Genomic DNA, 26,216 nt, shown 5'->3' on the forward strand with positions numbered 1-26,216 from the left:
GCGTGCAAAACTAAGAGTTGGCATTGTCTTTGAAAGGCTGGGTTTAACTTTGTCCTGCGTGTAATGTAGCTCTCTAATCCTGATTAATCTCTGGGCTCTTCTGAAATACTAATGACCTGGTCTTATGTTCTTCTATCTATATATACTGCTCTTGCAGGCAACTTTGTTAATATAGGAATTTAGCTATCAATGACATTTTTCTCTGAAAAGGTGTATTTTATGCATTTCAAATAATATAACTGTACCAATGCTAACTCGAAACATACAATTATACATTTTCAGAAATATTCATTTTCTTAATCAAATTTATTTTCCTTAAGATTCCTTCCTAATCGTCTGAAGATTTTTCAAAATTTACATGACCCAAGAAATGACATTAATCCCGTCATTATTCCCTTTTACATTTTTATTGACTTCTGCCTTTGTCTGCTTCCTAACTAATATTTGCAAGATGTTTGGTTAAGTTACATTGTAAGAAGAAAGAAAAATCAAAATGTTTTCCATGTACTCTTAATGCCAGAACTTTGCCACTAGATGGCAGATTTCAGTGATGCTCTTCATACATAGTGAATCACAAAAGCAGGGCTCAGGAAACATGCAAGAAAATATGTTAAGGCAAATGAACTAGTAGAATTTCCCAAATAGAAAGTATTTCTTTTCCATGTCGTTTATCAATAACAAATGATTTTCAACAAGATATGTATACCAGTTCTACCAAATGTACGCGCCAAATGTGAAAGAACCACAAACTACAGTAAGATTTTACCTTACAACCAGTGCTGTTGTCTAACTTCAAGCTCTTGTGGTATATGATGTAAAAAGCTGCATTTACTTAATATCAGATTGTAACCTCAGGCGAACTCTCCCATTAACTTCAAGGGGAGTCACATGAACTCCATATGGAACAATTTTTTTCTTAAATTCACTATGCACTTTATATATTAATACGGAGTTTGGATACAAAATTCTAAAAACTAAATGGGTAGCAGAAAAATATCATGCTCCTTGTAAAGGCTCAGTCACTGAATGAACAGCAAGACTACAGCAGGTTTCTGAATCAGTCTTCCTCCTACAGACCAAATATAGCAATTATGCAGAAAAGAGCAGGAGAAATAATTAAAAAATCAAATATTATTTCCACTTCTAGTATTCATTTGTTCATTCATTTCTCACACACGTATACGTATGCTCTTAGTTTGTCCATCAGTTGTTTTTATTTGAAATGCTTATATGTAAAAATATATATATTATATACACACACATATATACACACACACGCTCTAGTTACTAAAAGAGGTGTCTGAGCAGTTATTAAGCTAAAATTATAGTAGGGCAGATTTTGTCAGAGTTCTGTCGGACCACCCTCTGTAGGAATATGATTATATCTGTAGGATATGATTACATAAATTTTTCTAGGGTTACAGATGTGAATATTTCAAGGAGCTATGAATTCACTTAAACAAAACTATTTTAATGATAGGAAAAGAAAACAAAGTTAATGTAAAACTGCTAGTTCTGCTTTCAGTCCCACTGATGTAAATCAGAACTTCTCCAGGAAACACATCATTAACAGCTGGTCTATGAAAAATACTGGTTCATATAATGAAGCACGTCAACTGACATTTTAACATATGAAGTTTAATTTCTTCTTACAATATAGAAAAATGTATGTACCACAGACAATGCATGCCCAAGCAACAGAAGAAAATCATGTATCAGTATTTCTATTTTTAAAATCCTGAAGAGAGTTTTTAAAGCGAAGACCCATTCATACCTGAGTGATTCATACCTGACCCTCAGAGCTGATAGCTCTGCATGTGAGAATGGTTAACCCTGATTGCATCTTCCAAAAAGCCAAGTAAGAGCAGTGTGTAGGGAGTAAGATTCAAAGTGAAGTTAACATCTGTAATGAGAAATGTTGCATGTAGTTTTGCCTGAAAGAGCTCAGGCAAAATTAAGAGAAAGAGGGTAACTCACACTGACATAGGGGAGAAAAATATTCCCCTAAATGAAAACAAGTTCGAAAGATGAGCTCAGAGAAACTCCTGCCAGCAAACTACAGGTTTCAAAGCGACTCAATGAAATCGGCCACTGATGTGTGATGGGAACATATAATTGGCCTGAAAATTGTCCTGACTCTTGCAGCTTATGCCAAGCAAGCACCTGAAACCCAGCAGGACAGTAGCTTGGTCTCTTTAAAGACATGCTCTTCCACATCTGATCAGAATTACTGAATATTCATGTAAATATTGAGGATGTTTTAGAACACGTGTAGCATATGTCAGGCAGTAACATATGACTTGGCATCCAACTGGCATGAATCAAAATATTAACGTGACTTTAGAGATTACTCACATGATGCTAATTACTGTGTGCTGTAAGTGGTTTGAGATTTACATATGGTAACATGCATACTCTATGGGCATATTCATGAGAGTCACACAGTGTTATTTGTTTTTTAAAAAATCACACTAATGGGTGTCACGAAAGGAAAAAAAGGTGGGCAAAATAAGTCAAAAATCTCTGGTTTTCTTCTATTATTTACTTAGCATGTTTACTGGTCTGAGAAACTCCCCCCCAGCCATTAGGATTGACGGTCTGTGCTCCCCCATTTTCAGTCACACTTACTTAAATGTACTGCTCTGCTAATGACTACATTAGCAATACGCACATTTAACAGTAATTCAGGTGATGGGTTCTAGTCTGGGGAACACAGTGGAAAACTTAGTAGGAACTAGATTTAAAATCACAGAGATCATCTGGAGAACTGAGGCTGCACCTTCTCAGTCCACGTGTGCTGCTCATGAAAGCGTTGGCATTTTCCTCACTCTTCCCTCTCTCCACCTTACTGCTGGCCTAAGCCAGATGTTCCAACTGCTGGGCTTGAGTTATCACGACTGCTCATATGGCCACGCAGTCAGCCAGAACAAAGCATCTCTCCAGCTGACACTGAATCCTACCAAAAATACAAAGATCAGTTCTCAGCCAGCTCGGTTCCTGATGAAGCACTGTAACTATCATTATTACTCTGAGTTGCATGCTTTTTGCTACTGAAACTGTTCCACTTTGTTAAAAAAAAAATCAACACAGAGAAAAAGGTAAGAGAGAAAGCAAGAGGATGACTCATTCTAGATGATGACCTGTGCAGAGGAAGGCTTGGTTTCTGCATTATAATCCAGTAATGTAGAATACACAAGAAGCCCTGTAAATAAAGGCCCTAATATTTTCCTACGGACTGGTGTATCAGAGTTTGATTCTTTGGTGCCTAATAAAATCTGAGGTCTGAACAAGGCTTGTCCTTGTGGTACTTCTGACATCAGTCTCTTGTGTTCATTCTTTGATGTTGTATGAAGGTGTATGTAGCTTAAGCTGCATTCTTCTGCGCAGTGCGGTACTGCTGAGGTTCTTGCTCCTCTTCCCTGTTGCCCTTTTCATTAAACTGGAAGAAATTCTTATTCTGGAGACCCCTATTGCTTTGTCAGATTTGGCTGAAATTGGTTGATGTGTTCAATGTTATTCATCAACAAAGGACAGATGGAGGGATGGATGAACACAGACACTTCATATTACAAGCCTTCTTTTCACAAAAGGCCAGGCTCAAAGGCAGCCTTTGGAAGAGGGACCAGAATCCGGGGGGTCTCCCTCCTCCTCGTTCGATATCCTGACCACTCAGCTGCCCTCTTGTTTCTACTCAGTGAATACTAAAGCCCTCCACGCAGAACAGCACAGCCTTTACAGGAGGGAATGAGAATGCCACCTTCTTCCCCCTCAGCTGTCGGTGCCATCGGTGAACCTGGCTGGAGCTGATGTGGGTTTGAGTCTCCTCAGATACCGGTGAGAAGGGGGGACTCACCTCCTACCATTGAAGAAAGGTTTCACTCAAAGGTTTTTAAAACAAGCAGCACTACCCCTACATTTGTGTGGTATTTGATCTGCTAGGAGGCATTCATGATTCCACAGTCACTTTAAAACAGCCGCTGGTTTCCTACGCCTGCCTTCTTTCTTTTTCTGCCCCGAGAGCCTGGAACTAAGCTATGTTAAAGCTATCCTTTCTGCTTTTTGCCAGATTCCTTTTAGTTCAGATCAGTTCCCCAGTTAAGTTCAAACACACACTTGTGCCAGCTCAAGGGACAACCACATGGAAGCGAGTACTTTCTTGGCTGGAGGTGACAAAGACAGGACTACAGCTTTTGACTCCAGTGTGGGGTTACATCCAGACTTTAAGTGACCATGAAATTGTGGCTTGACTTAAAGCCCTGAGAAGAAATACAAGAATACCTCGATTATGGATCTTGATTAGGTTCAGAGGCTGCTGTGCTAGCTAAGTCACAACTGAAACACTGACTAGACCAGGGCAGTGGAAGAACTTCAGGAAGATCTTCAGGATGCCTCTGGGGCTTAGGCACCGTCTTTAGACTTGGTTGTCTAAATTGCCTTCTGGAGCTGACCTACTGAACGGAGGACCTTACTGTAGTCACTAAACATAACTGTCTTCAGAGTCAGAGGAAATTCCAATATAATACAGTCACACGTCAACTTTTAAGACTTTTGAACTACAGGCTTTCTTTTTCCTTTGTCTTACCCTTCTTCTACCTTTAAGAAACAAGAACCTCGGGTCAGTTAAAACAGACGTTAAAAATGATTAGTACAACTAAATACCTATTTTTAGCTAACGGTTAAACCAGTTGCCTGATTCCAACTCTTTAGGCTTCTGCTATGGAGCAAAAGTTCCTTTCTGTTGTGTAGCCCCTGGGAAAAATAACATGACCCTTGGTCTGACCTGTCTGGAATTTCTTGAGTCCGTCTCATGAAATCCTACTGACTACAAGAGTAATCCCCGGCTTGTGCCTGCAGTTCTCATTCAGTTGCGCTAATTTGTGTGTCCTGGATTTCAGGTACGGTAAGGCTGGCTTGTTTCTCCAGGTGAATTAGTTTCTTAGATCTCAAACAAAACAAACAAATTTTCAACCACAGGCACACATAGAGTATTGCCTTGGGTATAGCAACAGTTAACTAAGGAACTAAGTTTCTTTGAAACAAGGATCTGAAAAGGAAGGCTTAAGGCAGCTGTAGTTCATCACTGTATCAAGCCACATTAGCTTGGGGCTCATGTTCGCAATATTATTTAAATGACTGTTTTGACCTGAAGACTTGCTTCAGTGCCAGTATTTAGAGTGAATATCCAGCAAAAAGCTCTTAATAATGTGTTTTCTTCAAACATCTGTTGAAAAGTCTATGTTACAGTACGAACAGTAAGATCTCGGCAACAATTTAGTGACAAATCAAGGCTTTTAAGTGATAACAATTAGTTGAGAGGATCTGATGTATTTCTGGCATAGTCACTCACATTGCTGGCTAATTCTAGTTTCCAAGTTTTATCTGAAATACTGGGAATTGAGTGTTATGAAAAATGCTCCTAATATGAATCTGATTTTCAGATGTCATAGGAACCAGAATCTTAAAATTAACAGGTATTGCAGGTGTTACATGTGTAAAAATTGAAACCTACTTCTTTTCTGATGCAGCAGCAGCTTTTACACCACAGACAAAATGCCCTTCATGTGAATAATAAAATGCCAGCTTTATGCTGGGATAATGGCCATATCTGGATCTTAAATTGGAGAGCAATGCAACGTGCAGACTGAAGACTAAACATTGCTTGGAGTGACTATAATTTTGTTGACCTTCTGTGGCAAATTCTTCCATCAAACCTCTTCTCCCAGACAGAAAGCCATTTAATATTTCACCCACTGGTGCATTTTCTTTTCTGTGAATTGTATTTATTATTTATTGGTGGTCTTCCTGCCTCGCCTTCTGAAAGCTATTCCTAATCACTGGGTCCTTTACAGCTTGCTGAGGTGGTTGAGGTATTATAAAAGCTTTAAAACCCTCATTTATCAGTCTGCTCGGCTCCATTTCTTTTCATTGTGACTTTCTTCTGTGGAAATTGATCACTTAATAGAGACACCCTTTAATAACTTTACCATTATTAATTAAACAATCATAACAATCATCGGCATCCACACCATTTCCATGCTGGCACAATTCCGTAAAACATGCTTAAAAATGCAAACATATAAAGGACGAAATCACAAAGAGGGAGAGAAAAACGATGAATTGCCATGGTATTGTGAGGCAGTCTGTATTTAAGAGAAAATATTTCAAACAACTGAGAATTGAGAGTAACTTCCATACCAAACCCTGTCTCTTTCACTGTCTGTACCTGAGCTGTGCCTTTAAATAGCAATTTCTGCCACCAGCAGTCTGTGCTGTCTTCCCCTCTAAGACATAAGGATGCTTGGCAACTAAGGTTTAAATATAGCACAAGTTCATCCAAACAGGAACACTGAAAACCTAGTGAAGGCAATGGAGTGACTTGCTTCTGAGCCTTTAGTGGTCTTTGGAGCAGGCACAGATGGACTATATCGATTTTAGCCAGACCAATGTTTCTCAAGCTTTTTCTAAAGACTAAACACCTTTTGGCTCCCTTGCCTTCATCTGACCCCTGAGCTGGCAGTACGTGTAAGTAAGCTGGCAGTGTGTGTAAGTCAGGGACCTAGTTGTAAGCACTGTCTACAAGTGTTAAGCCCCTCTGGAAGAAATAAGCTGCTGTTAGCAGTGCTGCTGCTGAACACTGTGCAACCTCCCTACTCCCTTGAAATTTGTAACCGCCTTGAGAAAGCAGCTCACCACTGAAAAACGCTGATTTGGATGGGAGAATCCTAGAGAGAAGACTGGTCACACGGTGCCCATCCTTCCTCTCTTCCCCTCCCTCCCTCCCGCAGCTGAGGTACTAGCTTTCATTAAAACAGGACCCCAAGTGCGCTGTCTCCTGGCATTGCTTCCCTAGGCATCGCGGCATCTCGATAATGTGATCACAGGCAGGAAGAAAAGTGCCCCGTGCAGTAGTGAAGGTGGAAAGTGATTCGTTAAGGTGGAAGACAATCTAGTAAAAGTGACCAAATTTCCTTCGATCTATTAAAAAGTGACCAAATCTATCATTAAGAATTCCTGAACTACATTAATAAGCTAGTGCAGTTGCCCCATTCTCACTTCCTAGGCTGAAGATCTTCCTGGCATACAACTGCCTTTTTGATGGCTTTTTTTTTTTTTTTCTTTTTTAAACTGCAGTAAGAAGACAAAAGGATGTTGTTACTTAAGTAGTCAGTGCACACACTTATTAGTTTGTTTAAGTGACAGCTGCAGGACTTCATTAGTACGGGCAAACGTGAGCAACTACACAGACAGGGGGCTGACTCCCATGGTAGCAGAAAACCTGCAGAACATACCCCCTGAGCCACCGCCATCAGCCCTGACCCCCGCCCAGGGAGGCAGAGCTGCTGGCTGAAGATTTCTTCAGTTCTATTTTCATAGACTGAGTCTCGGCACGAGGCTCGAATTTTGTCACATTTCCTGCTCCTGGGGCTGTCACTACTGGCTTTCCTGCTTTCATACCTTTTGACACAGGAATGCGGGTGGGTGTAGGTCTCGGGGATGACCCATCCTGTCCTGTCTGCAAAAGAGAGAGAGAGAGAGAGAAAGGACATGAACAGAGGACTTTTTCTTCTCGTATATGCTCATCTTATACTTTTCATCGGTTCTTCATTTACCTCTCAAGCAACAATGTCCCAAATCATGACTCTTAGCAAATTAATGTTCACATTTGGAACCTGGCCATAGCACATACTGCTAGAGTAGGGCCAAAGGTACAGTCAGGGTCAAACGAGTGTCCCAGAGCTGAGGTCCGGTGTTTCGGACCAAGACGTCATAGGGATGGGAATCCCTGCAAAACTCTGATTCCACAGCATGACACAGTGCAGGACGGCTTTAGAGGCTACTGACATGCTAGCTTAGCTGTCAGACCGGTACAATATTAGCATCTTGCACAGACTAGCATGGGCTCTCAGAACCGTATAGCCACGTAACTGCCCTATTTTCAGAGCTGGGGCAAGATTTCTCAGCATTATAGATAAAATTGAACTTTGCTTCCCAAAGTATGCTAGGGCCATGGCTGGCACCACTTATTTCTGTACCGGGAAGCGTAAGGGACTGGAGGAGAGAGACAGAGCATTGGATTTCGTTCTCGTGTGGCTGTGGGAGGAGGGATGTGGGAGAGGGCTCTCCCCCTCCGAGCCCTAGCCACAGCTTGATGAACTCTGGTGAGGGTGAAGCAGGGAGCCCAGATTTCCAGGGATACCTCAAGGCGGTGCAGACATGGTCATTTTACTATCCCTGCCAATCTGCTGCCCTGGACAACAGCCTACCAAGCACACTTAGCCTCAAGTTTGAGGACTTTAGAATAAAAAAAAATAAAAATGGCCTAAGTGGTTGAGGACCTACGCATGGGGCTGGCAGACCCAGCACGGCTCCTACCAGGTGTCTGTGCCCTTCTGGAGCACCAGCTGGAGGCCAAGCCAGCTATCCTATAGCTTGGGAAATGCAATCAGTACATATGTTTAGGCAACTGAATCCCACTGTGTAAATGCACGAGGAGCACTTGGATAGGACAAAAAGATTCAAAAGGGCCAGCTGCTATTTTCTGTCTCCACTGGCCAGATAATGTGGCACGTACTCTGCAAAGCCAAAACTGGAAGCTATCCCTTATGGGCCACAACCTAAAGAAAATACTTATAACCATGACAATTCTGAAAGGAAAATGTGTTTTATCTTCTGCAGTGTACAATACAGACACAAACGTTAATGGTGACAACTTCAGTGTCTCAGCTGAATTTCATATGTGACTTTTTTCTGTTCAGATAATGAATGAAGACTTTGAGCTCACAAAAGAGAACACTTCTCATAAGATCCTGGAATCCTAGCTAGACCCATCTGCTAAATCACTAAATTCTGCAACTTATGACATTTAAGCAAAATAAAACTAAACTGCTGAAATAGATTGGATTAGTAGATCGCATCAACTGCAACATGTATTTGCACATTTACTTAAAAATGCTCTTAAAAAATGCTCCACAAAGGAGCATTTTTCTCTCTCGAAGGACTTCCAGCCAGTAGCATCAGAGCCTTCTGTCTGCATCCTGAGTATTCAAAGCAAAACCATTCCTTAATCTTCTAAGAACAGTTCAAAACCTCATGTGTACACAAAAAAAATCACAATTGGAAAACTTGAATGCTGTCTGCCTGGCAGGAAGGAAGCCATTTTCAATAACTAAAAGCAACATTTACAATGGCAGTCTAAAGGCTAATATGGAACTCACATGTAGATGTCAAAACAAGTTAGGCCCATACAATTCTGTAGGGCAAAACATGCAAATGCATTCCATCAGCCTTGGAAAATATGTCAACATCCCAGGGAACCCAAATGACAAACATCTTGTACTCCCTGAAAGAGCTCCACAGTGTGTAAACATGAGGCAATCAAATGAAGTAGCTGGAATCTCAGGCATTTCTTCAGCTTTATTCACATGTAAATTATTAACTAAGGATTTGGGCGCTTTCAAGTTACTCATTTCAAGCCTAAATCACTCAAAGGCACTTTGAAAAGAACTCTAACTTGCTTTAAATTTCTTAGTTGCCTTCCTTATGGCATACTAACGTGTTGATCATATGGAAGCTAACGCCTGCTTCACACGCAGCTGAGAAAGCGGTTTGTGTTTGCTAAGTGAAATGGCACAAAGGTGCCTCTTCAGCAAGCAGTCCCCTTTGGGGAGAGTGCCGGGGTACGCAGCAGAGGACCTGTCCGTAGTGTCTGTGGCAGAGAACCCACACGACCGTCTGTCTCTTGGTCACTTTGTCCAAGAACCACGCTCTAAGCAGTTCCCTCCAGCCCCGTTTGTCTGCAGGCTGCTGTCTTCTGGTCGATACAGAAATGCGTCTCCAACCAGAAAGCCAACTCGTAGGCAGCCGGCACGGAGCGCCCGAGACGCGGCCCCACGGGACACATGCAGAGTGACTCTGGCTGGCTCTGAGCTGGCAGGACATGGTGCTGGAACAGCACAGGGGGCCAAGCGAGGTTAATAAATATATTACTGAGAGTGAGATAAATACATGCAGCCACTAAGCTGGTTAGGTTGATAATCAGCACTCACTGCAGACACTGGCAGGTATATTAAGCTGTAAAGTTGGACAGTCCCATTAAAGGAAGAAAAGCAATTTGCATGTACAGAACATTTAGCATGTTTTAGTGGTTTATAAAAGACCCCGCTTAGTGCATTTTATTGACACACAAAAAGCGTGCTCTCACGCACACATTCACTTTTGGAATATTTTAATAACAAAGGTGCTTTTTCAGCACTTGTTCCCGATCAGATCAGGGACCAGCTTGCCCTGGACAGAAATGGTTCGGTTCGGTGGCTGACACAGATATCTAGTGCAATTTGAGATGCCCTAGGCTACTCAAGCTGTCTGCACGGGGCTGGTAGTTAAGACAGAGGACCCGAAGAGACCTGCAACCTCTGATAAAGCAGCTGGAAGTTAGGTAGGCTACTTGACAGCACTTAAAATGACACTGAAGAAGTGTGTTTAGGCTGAAATCCTGAAAGGGTGGGACTTGAGATCTAGTCAATACAGTCAGTGGAGCCCAGTGGGCAATTCAGCTCACACTGAAGCTAGCGGAGTCTCCGCTGAAACACCCTCTGGTCTCCGCTGAATCACCCTCCACTCTCCACGGAGCCAGCACACAGGGCTCAGTGCTGGCAACGGGACTGATGACTAGGGGCTGAGTCAGTTGCCCGCACCAAGGCACCCTGTGCCATCTGAGGTATCCCGTCAGCTTCTGCTGCAGAAAGGCACAGGTCCGTGTTATACGTACCAGCCTCACGCACGTGTCTCAGCTGCCACAGGGCATGCAGAGAGCACCGTGCACCTCTATATGGGCAAGTGAGCTGACCCCTGGACCCCTAGTAACTCCAACAGAAGCTCAGAGCGTATATGGGACATGTACAAAGAGCTAAATTTAGATGCCGACCTCAAACTAAATGCTGCCCAAATGAAAGTAGCCTTATAGCTGCTTTAACGTGTGCCCAGCTAGCTCTGGCACCCACCAGCCTTTCAGCTGTGCCTTGCTGCCTCCGTCACAGGACGCTCTGCATGGTTGGTGCCGTGCCACTCGCTACTCTGGCTCTGCTGCAGCGGGGATTCCCTCTGCTCCCTGCAGATTTGAATGTCACCGGATTTGCTCTGTACCCTGGCAGCATAAACAGCTGGCGCTGGATGCCAGGCTTGCAGGAGGTGGGGAGCACAGGGGTGAAGGGATTAATAGGACTGACACCCATCCTGGTAGCCACAGAAGGTCCAAATTCACAGCAATCCTACAGCCAAATGTAAGGCCTAAATAAAAAAAAACAGGATATAGGCACCACAGTTGGGTTTTTTCCCCAAGAATATTTGTTTTTATTCTGTGGGTTTTTTACTGTAAACTGTATGAACTGTCCTGGGAACAGGGACTTGGGCTAATGTGCTAAGGCAAGACTAACAACCAGGCTACAGTTTCAGGCTCATTTTGGTCTGCATATCCTCTGCTCTCATAGTCTTGAATTTTTGGCTGTGCTGTGGTCCATCCGTAAAAAAAAATTATCTGCTAGGTCTGCTAGGGTAGTCCGAGTATTCTCCTGGGAGTGGGTTTGACTCTAAGCAAGCTAAGGAGGACCAAACCCCATTTTTTCCACTTCTGTGGTAATGACCCAAACCTGTAGGCTATTATATAAAAGGCAGTTACCAGCTTAGGGTTTGGTTCTTTTTTTTTTTTTAAATCAAAGTGGCAATGGTTCTGTTAAATGCTGAGTTCAGTCCAACTAGTCAAACAGTCTCCATCACATCAGCTCCTGCTGTGTAGGCTCCTGTGAGACTGGACTATGCCGGGTGGCAGCACTGGTGTGACAAAGCCAGCTGCTCGGCAGCTGTGCAGCAGGCAGAACATGAAGTACCTCCCAAACATTTGGGTCCAGTGATTTCAGGTGCCAGTGGAGACACAGTCACTGACCGGTGCCTTTTTTGGTTCATCTCTCTGGTTAAATGCTCAAAAATTTCCCAAGTTCTCCTTCAGGTGCCCGTGTCTTTCTTTGGATCAGGGTCTCATTTTATCTAAATCAGAACTGCTGCAGACTCAAAAGAGGGCTTCGATCAGGGGAATATAAATCTCTAGCTACTCTAGAGTGTATGTATGTCAGTATAAATCAACACAACCATAACAGCCCTTAATCCATGGATTCGTGGGTTTCAAAAATCATGATGGTCCATCATGAAACCACAGTCTCTGGTTTTGGATTCACATATGCAGGCACACACCACAGTTCAGCTGAACCTTTAAAAGTGCCGTGTGTGCACCTTAAAATTAACTTCACCTGCAGTACTGAAGATAACTCTATAAACTCAAACTGGAAGAAGAGTTAAATGTTTTCCAATATGAAAACAGTAACTGCAAATTTGTTATAGCAACAGATGAGAGCTAGGAACCTCAGAATTATTTTCCCCTTTGTAGCTTGGCACTGCATTAGTACACTGTACAGAGCATCTTGTATGAGGAGAGTTAAGAAAAAAATTAAAACCAGTGAGCTAAGAAAGCAGCTGTGTATCAGTTTGATTTTATGAACTTAACCCCTCAAAATTATATCAATGTTGGTTTCTTCCAGGTTTACAGAGTAAATGATCACAACTTGTTTTTTTCTGACTGGTGTATTCAAATGTGTTCATAGGCATTTGCAAAACAGATGGTGGATATACAACTTCTATTTTTTTTCCAGGGGGTTAGGGAGGATAAGGCACGTTTGGGCTTGTTCGAAGTTCCCTGCTCATCTGACCAGGGACCTTAAAAAACAAAGGGAAGCATAAGATGAAGTGAATCTTATGGTTGAACTATTTTCCTTACATTCCAAATCAGGGAGGATGAAGTGAAGAAAGAAGCCACTTTTTAACCAGATGAAAACAAAACAAAAAATTTCGTCTGCCACGGTTCAGTGCATCATCACAGTAGAGAAAGACATCTAGTAAAAAAGAATTAGGAACTCTTAAAAGCTTCCAAGCTTCTGAGAGACAAAGGAGCTTGTAAATTAATTAATTCAAGACTTTTAAAAAAATGAACAGTTGCCTCTAGTATGTAGGAAAACACTGTACAGTAAAGTATCTACAATATATTATATTTGTGGGGGCAGAGAGAGTGAGCACATGTGCAATCCCAAATAGATCTGTATGACAAATGCAAGTTTTCTTAAGTCAGAGGGCTTAAATGGGAATGGCAGCGTCTCTCCAAAAGTGTGGAAGTGTATCTTAAATACACTTTGACATTTCAGCTTGGAAAGAGATGGCTGAAGAGGCATGTTGTAGGGGTCTGCAGACTCCTGAGCAGCACGGACAAATGAACAGGGGATGACTATTCAGTATTTGTCAAGATACAAGAAAGAGGCTGTAACCAATGAAGGTATTGCATAAAAGGTATCAAACAAAAGAGCATTTTTCCCAGAGCCCGCAAGTGAATTCAGTGCCCCCTGATGTTGTGGAAACAACAGTATAAATGAGTTCAAAAAGCAATTAGAAGAATAAATAGAAGAAAACTCCGCCACGGTCTATTAAACACAAAGATGTGGCTACAGGCCCTGGTTCAGAAAGAAATACCCACCTATTGCCAAAAACTGGGAACAGACGCTGAGGGAAACATTACTGTGTGTTTACCCACTTAAAATAATCTTCCCCTAAGCATCTGCTGCAGGCTCTGTCTAGCTAAATAAGCTTTTGGACTAATACAGTACTGCTGGTTTTCTATTTTGGTTAAATTCTTCTTTCCAGGGTATTTCCAACTAAAGTAATGCAAAACCATGTCCAATAATAAACCTGGGGGGAGGACTATCAATAAATATTGTCCACTATGTTTAAAGACAGAGGCAAGAGACTGATTTAAGTAAGAAAAAGAAGCTGGGGTACCACCACAGAGGCACAGAGAGAAAGCAGCAAAAAATATGTTAGAGGAAGCACTATTGTAACAACAGCACTTACAGAAGTTGAGAATTTCAGAGGAACAGAAAGAGCTTTACTACTCACTGGCTGAAAGAGGCTTGGAGCTGTAAGCAGTGATACCATGTCTGCCTATTTATTCCTTTGGAGTTCAGTATTATAGCAGATATTAATTGAATTATAACTATAATGGGATTATACCACATAAATACTAGCCTTCATGATCAGACTCTAAAGACCTGCCAGCTGGGCCAAAAATCATTATGAGTTATTTTCAGAAGTCAGAAATTGCACTCACCAAAACCAAAAATAGTTTCCTGCTCTGTCATCTCCATCATTCTTTGTCCCTCCCAGTCTCTCACTTGCAATTTTACAGGATTGTCATTACCAAATTAACTTTAAAGGAACTTTGAAGGGACCTCTTTTGAAAGTTACTCCTTTGGGAGATAATGCCAAAAGTACACCAGCATCCAACACCGGTACAAAAATATATGAATCAGGTAAATTCTGATTTTATAGTTAAGCTTGTATCTGAAACAAATGTAGGGAAGTCAAGAGTTCCTCCTTACCCCACCCATTTTCCCTGCTGGTGTCTCAAACCCAAACCATGGTTGCCCTTCTCCTTACCATGAAAACTACATCATAAGACTACACTGCTTACCACTGACTGTGTTCCTCGGGTGGAAGACGTTGTAACAGGCGTTATAGTGATAGTACTTGTCACCTTGCTTGCTGCCGGTCGCGAGGACAGGTTGTTCCGGGGCGATCGAAGGACGGTACCGGTCACAACTTCTTTCTCTGCTGCTATGTTCACTGGTCTGACTGTTATCACAGGACTCGCACCATCGGGTGCAGCACTGGGAGAGCGTTTAAACTGGGAACCCAAGTGGATGTGGATCTTATTGTCTTCTGTTGTAATAATGTTGGCATTGGCATTGTACTTGCGGATTGGAGTCGGGACTGTTTGTTTTTCTGGTGTTACTTTGAAGACGGCCCTTCCCATGGTCATATCTTGTGATTGTGGAGAGACAGAGATTTCTGCCGGTGCTGCGGATGTTGATACTGTCATAATCTGAATTGGCGATGTAGGTCTGTCGGTGAAGGGTGCTCTCCCTCCCTCTGGGGACTTTTCCCTGGAGAATGTTGTTATAGTGACTGGAGACATAGAACGATCCGGGCCCATGGGGCTTTCACTGCCTTTTCCCTTTTGTGGCATAACGTTTGGAGAAGGAATGATGGTTATTCGTGGCTTCTGATTTCCCAAAGTAGGAATGACAGTGGTACTTGAAAAGAATTCCTCTGAGGTTGGACTGGTTATCTCCAAAGTAGCTGTGCTGTTCTCGTGGTCTGGTGTCACCCGAATATGAAGAGGTTGACCCTGCTTTGGTGAAAGGACAACCTCCCCGGGATGCGCTGGACTACCATGGGTTCGGGCTCCTTTATCAGGAGTTGCCTGAGCCCCAGTTTCCCTCTTTCTCATCCATGGTATCCAAGATTTCCTCATTGCAAGTTCATTTGCTGCTGGAGGATATCTCTCAAGCACTGAAGAACGCTCCATGGGTTTTTTCAGACCTACCTGTCGCAGATTGCTCATGATGTGATTCTCCTCCTGGAAGGATTTCCTTATAAACACTGCTGGAGTTTCTTCTTCTGCTGCTTCGCTATTTACAGCATCTGTTTGCACGCCGGTGGACGTCACGGGAACATCAACCATTCTTCGTCCATTTATGCTGGGCCTCAGAGCACGGCTGTAACGCTTAGAAAGCTCCAGCTCTCTTGTTAGGTTCAGAACTTCCTGCCCCATGCTCTTGTTTTTGTTTTCTTCTTCCATAAACCTTTGCTGCAGAACCGAATAATCAACTTGGAGCTGAGAAAGCTGGTCTTCTTTGTTCATCAGCTCATGGATTTTTTCCTTAAGAGCTTGAACTTCTGCTATCAAATCTCTGCTTTTGGCCTCTTCCAGACGAAACCTGTGCCTCAGCTCTGCCTCCTGGCTCACTGCTTCACCTTTTTCTATTGCTTTGGTTTTGGCAATCTGGAGTTTCATCTCCTCCAGCTGTTGAGAAAGAAAGTTAGCTTTATCCTGCTCTGTCCTAAATTTCTGCTCTAGCTGATCATATTCATCTTCTGTCTTCATCAAATCTCCTTCAACCACTTCCAATTGTTTGAGACGTTTCTTCAGTCTTTCAATTTCAATGGTAAGTTCTTTAATCTTGTTGTCCTCATGACAACCATGCTCTGGTCCTTTCCTGGTTCGACCTCTTGTAATTTCTCTTTCTACTTCCTCCATACCATCAATTCTTTTCTTTAACAGATCAACTCTACAGCTTAGTTCAGAGGATTTTTCTTCTTCACTTCTCAGTCTGCCAATTAACTCATCCCTTTCCTTTGTCAAACTAGACACTTTCTCCTCCATTTCGGATTTCAGTTTCAAAAATTTCTTACTTTCTTCTATCAGTTTCTCTGTTACATCCATAACTTTCCCTTGTTCAACTTTAAAATTCTTGTTTAGACCCTCAACCTTTTTTTCCTCCTGTTTTATTTTTTCCATCATATTTTTTCGTTCATCAACCAACATTACAGTAAATGACTTCAGCTTTGTAAGGTCATCTTTTAAGCTTATTTCAGCCTTTTCCAACTTGCTTTCTGATGCCTCAAGGTCTTTCACTCGAGTCTTCACCACTTCCAACTCATTTATCAAATCCTTAGTCAAATTCTTTTCTTTCTCCAAGTTTAAGTGTAGCTGGGTGCATTCGGACTTACTTTTACTGAAAGCCTCTTCCAGCTTCTCTAGTTCTGACATTCTTTTCTGCAATTTCTCCACTTCAAGTTTCAACTCTTTGCTATGGTGCTCTTCCTCTTGCAGTTTATTTTTCAGCTCTTTACACTGGGATTCAGTTTTTGTGATCTCTTCATCCTTCCCCTCCATTTCGAGCACACGCTTGCGGAGGTTTTCTACTTCTGCCATTAAGCTAGAGTTCCCACATTCCCCTTTCGCTATTTTATCTCTTAGTTCTTGGAGCTCCTCCTCAGCTTTTTGAAGATTTTTGTTAGTTTCTTCCAGCTCCTCTATTCTGCGAGTCAACCCCACTAGCTTAAGTCTTAGCTGTCTATTATGTGACTCTTGATTAGCCAGTTTAGCAGTCATCTCCTCATGTTCTTGAGAAAATGATGATGTTTTGTGTTCCAGTTCCGCCTCTAACTTCATCAGTTTTTGTCCATCTTCTTTTGTTTTTGCACTAATAATTTTAAGCTTTTCTTCTTCTTCCTTTAATTTTTGGTTTAAGTCCTGTATTTTCTGGCTTTGTTGACTAAGTTGTTCAATATGCATTTGTCTTTCATCCACCAGCATGAGTGCAAATGATTTGAGCTTGACTAGTTCTTCTCTTAGTTTATTGAGTCTCTTTGTGTGTTCCTTCTCCTTCCGGGCTTGATAGATCTTCTCCTGCTCAAGAAGTTTCTTCAACCTGAAACAAGTTAGAAGAGATGCATTAAACTTATATATATATATATGTGTGTGTGTATTTCTCTATTTTCTAAGTCACCTTCATTTTATCATTTTTTTTTCATTAATAACCCAGGTAGTCTTTCAAGAAATAACTACCTACTAGTAGTAGGTTATGTTCCCTACTAGTTCCCCTACTAGTTATGTTCCCAAACCTAGTATTTTAAATTGCAAAAGTTAACTGAAAACTGTATAAAATCATCTAGAAATCTGAAAAGCAGTGAAATTTTATACATGTATAGATAGCAAATACATCAGGTTTTAATTCCTTTACATTTATTTCTCTGCTAGGATCATCTTGGTAAAAGTATATAATATCCCAACAGGACAGGTGTATCTACTCACCAATCCATTTATAACAAACCTGTTTTACAAGGTGGATTCCTCCTTATGTCTTGCACACATAAAAATGTGTAAAATCGGATTAAAAAATGAAAACTAATTGCTATATGCAGCCATACATAAATGGATCAATCCTAGTTATAAATAAACCAGCAGGACAGAAGATTACATTAGCACACAACTGATAACCATCCAGGCATCACAGGCATAAGAAATTAGCAGGAAGATAAATTTGGCAGCACGGTGACTATTATGTTAAAAAGTTTCTTCTTCCAGGCACATTTCCATTTTCAATAGTAGATTCTGTTGACTGAAAGGGTCAGGCTAATGAAACCTTTGGCTACAGCTAAACTCAGCTGGAAAATGCTCTTCTTTATACAGTCTGTAAAGCTGTATTTTCAGACAATATAAAAGCTCGCAATACACAAATTAGCTGTATCCTCAGAAAGATAATGAAGACCTACATTTTCCAGCCTTAGCCATGCAACATTTCAATGGAGAAGTTAATAGCAATGTAAGTATTTTATATCTGTGATTTATATTCAGGATATGTTGACATCAGCACAGGAAGCTCCTGCACGTGGTGTAAGCACAGTTTTATGAGGATGGTGATCCTCAGCTGACAAAAAGGTACAGATAACACAGGGATATATTCCCTACTAATGTAAGAGCTTTACTGTAAAAGCAGCAAATACAACTTAGAAAAGACACAGGTATGCACACTGAATTTACTGTGAAATGACATGTTTTTCAAACCACTGTCAAAGTACTTGCAACTCCCACATCCCCTATCAAGACATGTATGATGACTCAAATCCACTTGCTTTTCTTACCCTATGTCTGAAACTTTTCGACTTCTTTGCAACTGAGACATGCAGTGAAGTGATAATAGCAGAGCAATTTACTACCTGCTAACTAACTTGCAATAACTGGAACATCCGTATCTTAGCAAAGATCGACTTTTAGCAGTATTTTTATCTTAAATGCTGGACTGTAGATGGTAGTGGGTGAAGCACCTATATACATCCCTCTTGCTGACCCAGCAATGAAGTGCCGCAAAGAGCTCCGGGGCACAATGTCGTACAAAAAGGATGTCTCCCAGAGCCCTCACCTGAACTCTAAACTCATAACAACAGCCATATTAACTTGGTCCTCCAGCAACTGTTAATGTTTCACTCCTTGCTCCTCGGGGACCAGAACAAACAGGAACTGGAAAGAAAAGCTATAAGAAAAGAGAAGGAAGTCAGAAAGCAGAACACAGGATGCAGTAGGTAGGGAAGGAGAAGGCTGAAGAATGCATTTGAAAACATGAGTCGGATGGGATGTGGGAGTAAGAGAATAGTAGGAACCAGCGGGAGAGAGAAAAACAAACAAACCTTACAGCCAACCTTGCTGGGTCACAGATTATTCTCAAAAAAATCTCTTTAGTTTTGGCAGCTCTTTGGAAAGGACTGAAAAGGCGTGCTGGTGGATGCCTCATTATGGGTCAAGTTAGAATGTCAAAAGGTAAAAAAAGACCCGCTGCCACTCACAAAGCATGCACTTTTCACACTGAAGAAGGAACTTTATTAGCATGCAATATATTCCCTGGCTGCTCTATCACACTGCTTCATGCAAAAGTTTCTGCCAAGAACTCTCCGTCATCTGCCCCAGGCTACATTTTTAAAGACATAGTGTGCACCCTTCCACAAAGTATTATTTGCCGTGACAGAACGGTGTGCCCTAACCTGGTGGTGCTCTAAATGACCCACCTCCCAAAGTCATGAACTTATATACAAGAATAAGAGATCTTCAAAACAGAGAATGTTTCCAGCCTCCCTTGTCCCACAAGAAAATTTTAAGGTGGCCCCTATAAATTCAAAAAACAGAAGACAGCATTTTGTTTTCTTTCTAACAAACTTGCCACTTGAAAGCCTGTCCAGAGATGCTCAGAAAACTGCCTATGCTTTTGAATTCCTTGGCTGTTCACAAAGGGCACGTGTGATTTTCACCCAGCAGTTGCTACAGGTGGTACACACCAGCCAGGCTGCTAAGCAGAGTGCAAAACAATTTCACTGGCTCCACGATTACCTGAGAGTCTACTGGGGAATACTGCCAAGAAAGCCACTAAAAAAACCAACAACAAATATCTGTCAAACTACGACAAAGAAATGCCAGGGATGAGACTGAGTAACAGGAGAAGAAAGCACGTTAGCACTGTCACTGCCTTGCTGTACCTAGCCTGGCCCTTCTGGGAAAAGCAAAAAGAAAGCACTGTAACTTGGAGGTGAATTTGCTAACATGTCCGTGCTGAACAAGGTAGGAAGCACTGTGCAGCATTTTATCATGCCTCAGCTTTTACACGGTAAAACTAGACCGCCTAAGATTTGACAAGTGAGCTTCCACAGAAGATACTTGACAATACTTGTGTTTTCCATGTTCAGGGAAACTGCTTCTAAAATCTGGTTCTGTGAAAGATGGATGGGAAAGCAACATCCAAATCTGTGCAGACGCCAAAGTAATACACAAAATCTACACCTTTTCAGTGTTTCTTCTAAACACTAAAATAAAGCTGAGTTTCAGCTTGCTCCCGCTTTTCCATCCTTGCACAACTCTCATTCCTCAGTGGTTAAACTGGAATTTCAGCAGGACTGCAAGGTGGTGATGTCCGCTCTTGACCCTCACAACTGATTTATTATCAGGCTTCTCATGTGACTGCTGCTGCTGATGTTTGCTAAGTAAGGCAGACCTGCATGGGCTCCGATGCAATGCTAAAAACACGTGAGACTCACAGCATGTGCGTCTTCAATGTGTTATCCAGAGCAACTGCACTCTGGATTGTCAAGAGGTTGAAAGCACCTGCATTCAGGGTCAAAATAAGCAAAAAAAGAAAAGAAAAACAAACAAACCCAAACCAAACCTTTACTAACGAAATGTGGGGCTAGATAAAGCCAAAACGCTGACAAGCCAACAACTTGGTACCACCAGTCCAGTCCCTATATTTGCTGTCTTGGTTTAGGTTTTTTTTTTCAGAGATGGGGAGAAATATTTGGATACAATTGGATAATGTGCATTCATCAGTAAGATGGCATCCAGAGCACAGCAGGGAAGCAGGCCAACCCGCTCCAGCTCCCTGTGGAGAGGGGGACCGTACCGCCGCCTCCTCTGCGGACAGCACTGCTGAGGTGCGTGCAGCACCTCTTCTCCCCACGGGTTACCACACGTATCATCACGTCAGAACACGCAGCCCACGCCATTCCCTGAATACATGCTCTTCTGCTGCCACGAGGGTCTGGGTGGTCTCTCCCTCTCCTTGCTATCTGTTCTCCCCACGGTATTTGAAGAACAGGTGCCCTACAGCTCTCCGGCATTCAAGATGATCACGCTCCCCCTTGCAGTCCATTGGATAAATGAAATAGCAAACCCATAGGTATGAGTATGTGCAAACTGTCTACTGCCTCAGTTAAAACCAAGCATCTCAGGACAACGCCGTTCCCCGATTTTGTACCACAAAGGAAGGCGCCTGACTGGCGCGGGGGCAGGACGCTGGACTAGAAAAGCTGCCGATGCGACCCCACGCGGTCCCTGCTGCGTCAGGGAGCCGTGTCTCCTGCATCCCTCCACGGAGCGCAGCGTGGGCTGCTCACAGCCACGGCGGGCAGCGCGAGGGCAGCAGGAGAGAGGCCTGCGGGCAGCCACGCCGGGGAGTTAGGAGTCTGAAAACTTTGAAGAGCCCATCGCAGCTTGCAGAGCGGGCAGGCACCGGAGTGGAGGAGGAGCAACTATGGGCTTCGTTTTAACCTCCTTCATCAGCGGTGTGCTGGAAGCAGGCAGCGAGGAGGAAGGTAACCAGCCCCCCCTGTCCTCCTTCCTTTGGGTTCGGTGCTGAAGAGTTTCATTGCACAAGGTCTTTGTGCTTCTCTTTCCCTCCTCCAAGCTTTGGATTGATCACCAGGAGCACGACAGGATGCCGACAGGTGCTGAACCCTATACCTCCAGAGATGTGGCTTCATTTCTTTTATTATGGTTATATTCCTGTGCTTTGTCCTACCAGTTCTGACTGCCTTGCTCAGGCTGGGGCTAGTCACCCCTTTGGGTTTGGATGGCAGTTTTTCCTTAAAGCAAACCTGGCAAATACCATATTTTTTCTCCCCCCTCAGCTACATGCCAGCTGCCAGAAAGTCCAGTTATCGTGTCAGTGTATTTGTAAGAGACAGTTCTGGGTTACGGCATAGACAGAGTTTGTAAAACAGCACATTGGGTATGTTGGGAAGAGGTGTCCAACACAGGCAGGGCTTTGGTCTGCTGCAAGCGAGTCCCTGAGTTTGCCCTGAAGGGCAGGTGACAGAGGACACGGATGGCTGTATCTCCTGCTTCCGATGAGAAATGCAGGGTGGTTGAAGGGCTTCTTGCTGGAGACTGCTGGTTAGCCATCAGGGTGGTTTAACATTCTCCTTAAGGCTGATCAATTCATTGAATCAATAAAGCTACAGACCTCGCTTAACCACATACTTACGTTGTTTTTCCTGTTTTGTTTCTGCGTATGTCAAGTTCAGTCACTGAGATGCAAAGGAGGAACCCCACAATACCATTTTCACAGCGTCTCTTCTCAGACCAGAGCAAGACTTCAACATGAATTACAACTTACAGCTGGAGGATAATGTTTTCATGTTTTTGAAAGACATTGCAATAGTTTCATACCAGGAAAGCTCCAATGGGCATTTACTGGATTTTAGATGGCATTTATTTTATTTGTAAATAGTAAAAGCAGTAGCAGCAGCAAGACCTTAGCTAAAATAAAGCATTAGTTCTTGTCTACATTTGCAAAAGAAATTACAAATAGAGGTGAGTAGACATTTTCTTGTCTTCTGAAAACTTCATAAACTTCATGACTACATTTGAAATACAATAAATGTAGCAAACTGGGAACTATAAAAACCCTGCTTAGCACTGATAGCTGATAGGAGAAGCTATTCGCCAAAGTGGCTTACAACATTTTAAGAAAATACAAAGAAGCTTCAGTTATCAGGGAAAGATGCTCAGTGATTTCCAAAAACCCACCTCTCCCCTCAAAAAAGCATTAACTTCAGAATGTTTCAAACAGAGCATGAAAAAGTGAAAAGCCCCCAAAACAGTTATTGAAAGTTATACTAGTGTTTGCATTGCCCTTTCCATTTATACTTCCATCAAGATAAGAAAACACCACCAATGCTCATGCGACCTTCTCCATCTCTGGCATAGAAGTGGGCACTCACCTACACGAGGAAATCCTGGCAAGGCAGGGTAAGCCAGAGTATGACCTGAAAGGACACGAGCTGCCCTACGCATGAACATTTTGGGACTACATTTCAGCTGCTTTGGCCTGAGTTAGCTCCCTGCTTTGCAGGCTAAGCCAAGCTTCCCAAGGTGTCTCCCAGTGTTTAAAGAAGCACTCACAGGAGGGACTAATGTGGAGGGCAATCTGGAGAGGTGGAGAGCTATTTCCCCTGCTATCCAGACAGGGGCAGCAGGTAGAAGGAAGAGGATGGGAAGGAGGGAAGCAGGTAAGGTCTCTGGAGGACCTTTTAACTAAGTTCGTGCACAGCCTGGAGGTCCACAGAGCTCCTCGTTGCTGCTCTAGGACAAAGCCACGGCAAACGTAATGCTCCTGTGGTACCCTATTTTGCCATTTAAATTCCAAAAAGTTTGTTGCCATGGGATGTAATGACCTCTATCCTATCTTGTGGATGGCCAGTTAGTGGGGGTTAAGAGAAGCATATCAAGGAGGACTTGGTCACTCTAAGGATGAGCTGACTGATGGCTGATGAAGGCTGCTTCCTCCCTGGGGAGCCAACAGCATTTCTGCCACTCACACAGCAATCCTAAGGAAGCACTGGGAAAGCAAATACCTTCAGAAGCTCGTCTTTCCACTTCAACCCTAAAGAGTTTGCTACTGCATATGCAGAGTTAGAGAGACTGGACAACTTCCTAGTGGTAGCTAGAAAGCTGCTGCCCATTAAGTGATGTGAGAGGCTGCTCGCTAGAATCCTGGGACAATGAAAACCAGCAAGAGGTGGTTTAACTTAATAAAGGAGTTCCCTCTTCTTTTTTTTTTTCCCCTGTTTAATGTACAACAGCTGATTTTGAAGATTATTTTTACAGCCGCTGGGAAATCCTGCACATGTCAGGACTATTTCTCACTGCTTCTGTGTTTGGGGCCAGGCTGAGATACCCAGAAGCTGAATTTCACCGATTCTGAGCACTTATAATTTCAGCTAAAATCAAAGAGAGCCAAAAGGCAGTCAGGCTCTCTAGGAAGCAAAACAATCAGGCCTAACACTCAAGTTGGGCAATTCAAAATTAGGTAACACTTTCAAATCATCAGCTTCAGTCCTTCCCTCACATCCATCTCAACTGAGAGAAGAAAGATGTAAATGAGATCAGACCCCATGGCAAGAAAAAGGATAAAGCACATCTGTGTTACTTTCTCCTTTCTATCCATTAAAATTTAAAGGCAAGGAACAGAGACAAATGTTTGAATGACCTTGCTACAGACTTCCCGAGTTGCTGTTCAGTTTATCACAGGATCAACTCTGAAAACAAATAAAGACTTTTAAAAAAAAAAAAAGTTATCAGCTCTAGTAACTCTAAAGACAAACTTTTGTGGCTATCTACTATACAAAGTTGAAGTGTAAAAACCTGCCTATTCTTCACTGCTGAATTAACTTTTGAGAAGTGATTGTATCAAATTGTATCAAAAGCAAATTAATATTCTTGCTACTTCAAAACTACATGACAGTTCCCAAATTATACTGAAGGAAAGAAAACATTTTCTTTACTTCGGAGGACACATTGCTTGTCTTCTACAACAGTTTTTCTTCCTCCTTTTGTTTCTAGCACAGATTCTGTAAAAGTTAAAATCCACTTTGCTGAAAGAAGTTAATTTGTGTTGAAACTGTCTCACTTCAACTGAACAGTGACTAAAGGCAGTATTTTGGAATAAGAACGCTTATTAGATTCAGTGCCCCAGCACCTTTGCAGCATCTTGTTCACCTAAGAAAAGCACCAAAGATCTTTAAGAACACAAAACACAACCAAAATCCCTTTCAGGCTACAAAACAGCATTTTACAACGGGACGGGCACTTTTTTCCAGCCCCCCAACTAAGAGATCCACATTAATTTCGCAGGTCAGCGGAGGGGAAGGGGGCCGAGCAGAAAGCATGCAAACAGCATCTGCGAGAAAAGGAAGCAGCAGCAGCGCTCAGCTGAGAGATGAATTTCGCCAAACCTGTTTCCGAGCCGCGGTTATCCTTCCCTGACCCCTCGATGCGCTGTCCGGACGACGAAGCCCAACCCTCAGCACAACCCCACCAGGTGCACCTTCAGGGCTCCGGCCAAACATTAAAAAAAAATCAGCTCCGGCTCTCTCCGGCCCCTTAGCGCTGTTCTACCCCGTCCAGCCCGGCCGGAGCCGGAGCCGGAGCCAGAGCGGCGGAACGGGGCTGCGGCGGGCGGGCGGGCGGGCGTACGGCGGGCATCCCGGTCCCCCCCCCGCCGCCCCCGGAGGCAGACCCCGCTCCAGCCTCCCGCCGGCGCCTACGCTTATGCCCAGTCCATTAACTAGTGAAGTGCGCATGTACGAGAACAATTAGCACCGCTCGAATGGAAAATAAATAAATAAGAAAATCCGAACGACCTTACCTTAGAATAAAACTTTTTTTTTTTTTTTAATCGTTGAAAAGGAAAATTTTGCCGCAGGACAGACCCCGTGCCGGCTCAGCCCCCCCCGCCGGAGGGACGGCTCTCTCCCGTCGCTGCCGTGGCCCCCCCCCCCCGGGGCGGGGGGGGCCGGGGGCGCAGCGCGGTGCCGGAGCAGGGGGAGGGGTGGAGCCGCCGCGGCCGCCGCCGCCGCCGGCGCGCCTCGGCGGGGCAGGAGGGGTGGGGGGAGTCGGAGGGAGGCGGCGGCTCGCTTGTGGCAGCGCTTCCTCTCAGCCCCGCTTTCGCGGAGTTTATTATTGACAGCCCCCTCCGGGGTTACAGTTTATAGGTTAACGATTAAGAGAGAATAATTTGATGGCGGAGAAGCCTTGCGAATTGCTTTCGCTTAACGGAACTAGGATGCACAAAAGCCATGCTACCCAGCCCGGGCTGCCAATTCGTTCCTCTGACTCAGGAAAAGTTGCTCTTGCTTTTCTCTTGTCCTCCTGGGGTTTGAAGTGACAGTGCTACTGTTGGTGAGCACTGGCTGATCTGAAGATCAGTTGATAAAGGCATGAACACGTGAAGAAAATCCCCTGTGGATTTAATATACCTGCGTATTTGGTTTTGAAAACTCATGCGTAGTAGCAAGGCTAACTCAGAGAGTCGGCGTGAGGTCTGAAAAGCACCATTCTGCTAGCTTCCTGCATTAAAAAAGTGCTAAATTAGCCCTTTTGTTCCCAAACCAACATAAAAGGATTTGGGGATTCCTTCTATTTGCCTGACCATTCCCTAGATTGCCCACGGTCA

The 26,216-nt window shown here is 43.2% G+C and overlaps 1 protein-coding gene across 5 annotated transcripts in view; it reads right to left on the minus strand.

Annotated features, from left to right (window-relative positions):
- FILIP1 (filamin A interacting protein 1) overlaps positions 1 to 26,216 on the minus strand; it is a 109,207-nt gene that overhangs the window by 1,359 nt on the left and 81,632 nt on the right. For 3 of the 5 annotated variants that reach the window (XM_075046465.1, XM_075046467.1, XM_075046464.1), the window contains 2 exons: positions 14,564 to 17,369; positions 7,290 to 7,513 (listed from right to left, as the gene is read on the minus strand). In XM_075046465.1, the coding sequence (XP_074902566.1) occupies positions 7,307 to 7,513; positions 14,564 to 17,369 (3,013 nt within the window). In that variant the 3' untranslated portion in view covers positions 7,290 to 7,306. Of the gene's footprint in view, positions 1 to 766; positions 1,070 to 7,289; positions 7,514 to 14,563; positions 17,370 to 26,216 lie in introns of all 5 variants that reach the window. The other 2 variants (XR_012653025.1, XM_075046466.1) reach the window with 2 other exon arrangements.

The sequence above is a fragment of the Buteo buteo genome, chromosome 15 (genome assembly GCF_964188355.1).
Source record: "Buteo buteo chromosome 15, bButBut1.hap1.1, whole genome shotgun sequence".
NCBI classification, from domain to species: Eukaryota; Metazoa; Chordata; class Aves; order Accipitriformes; family Accipitridae; genus Buteo; species Buteo buteo.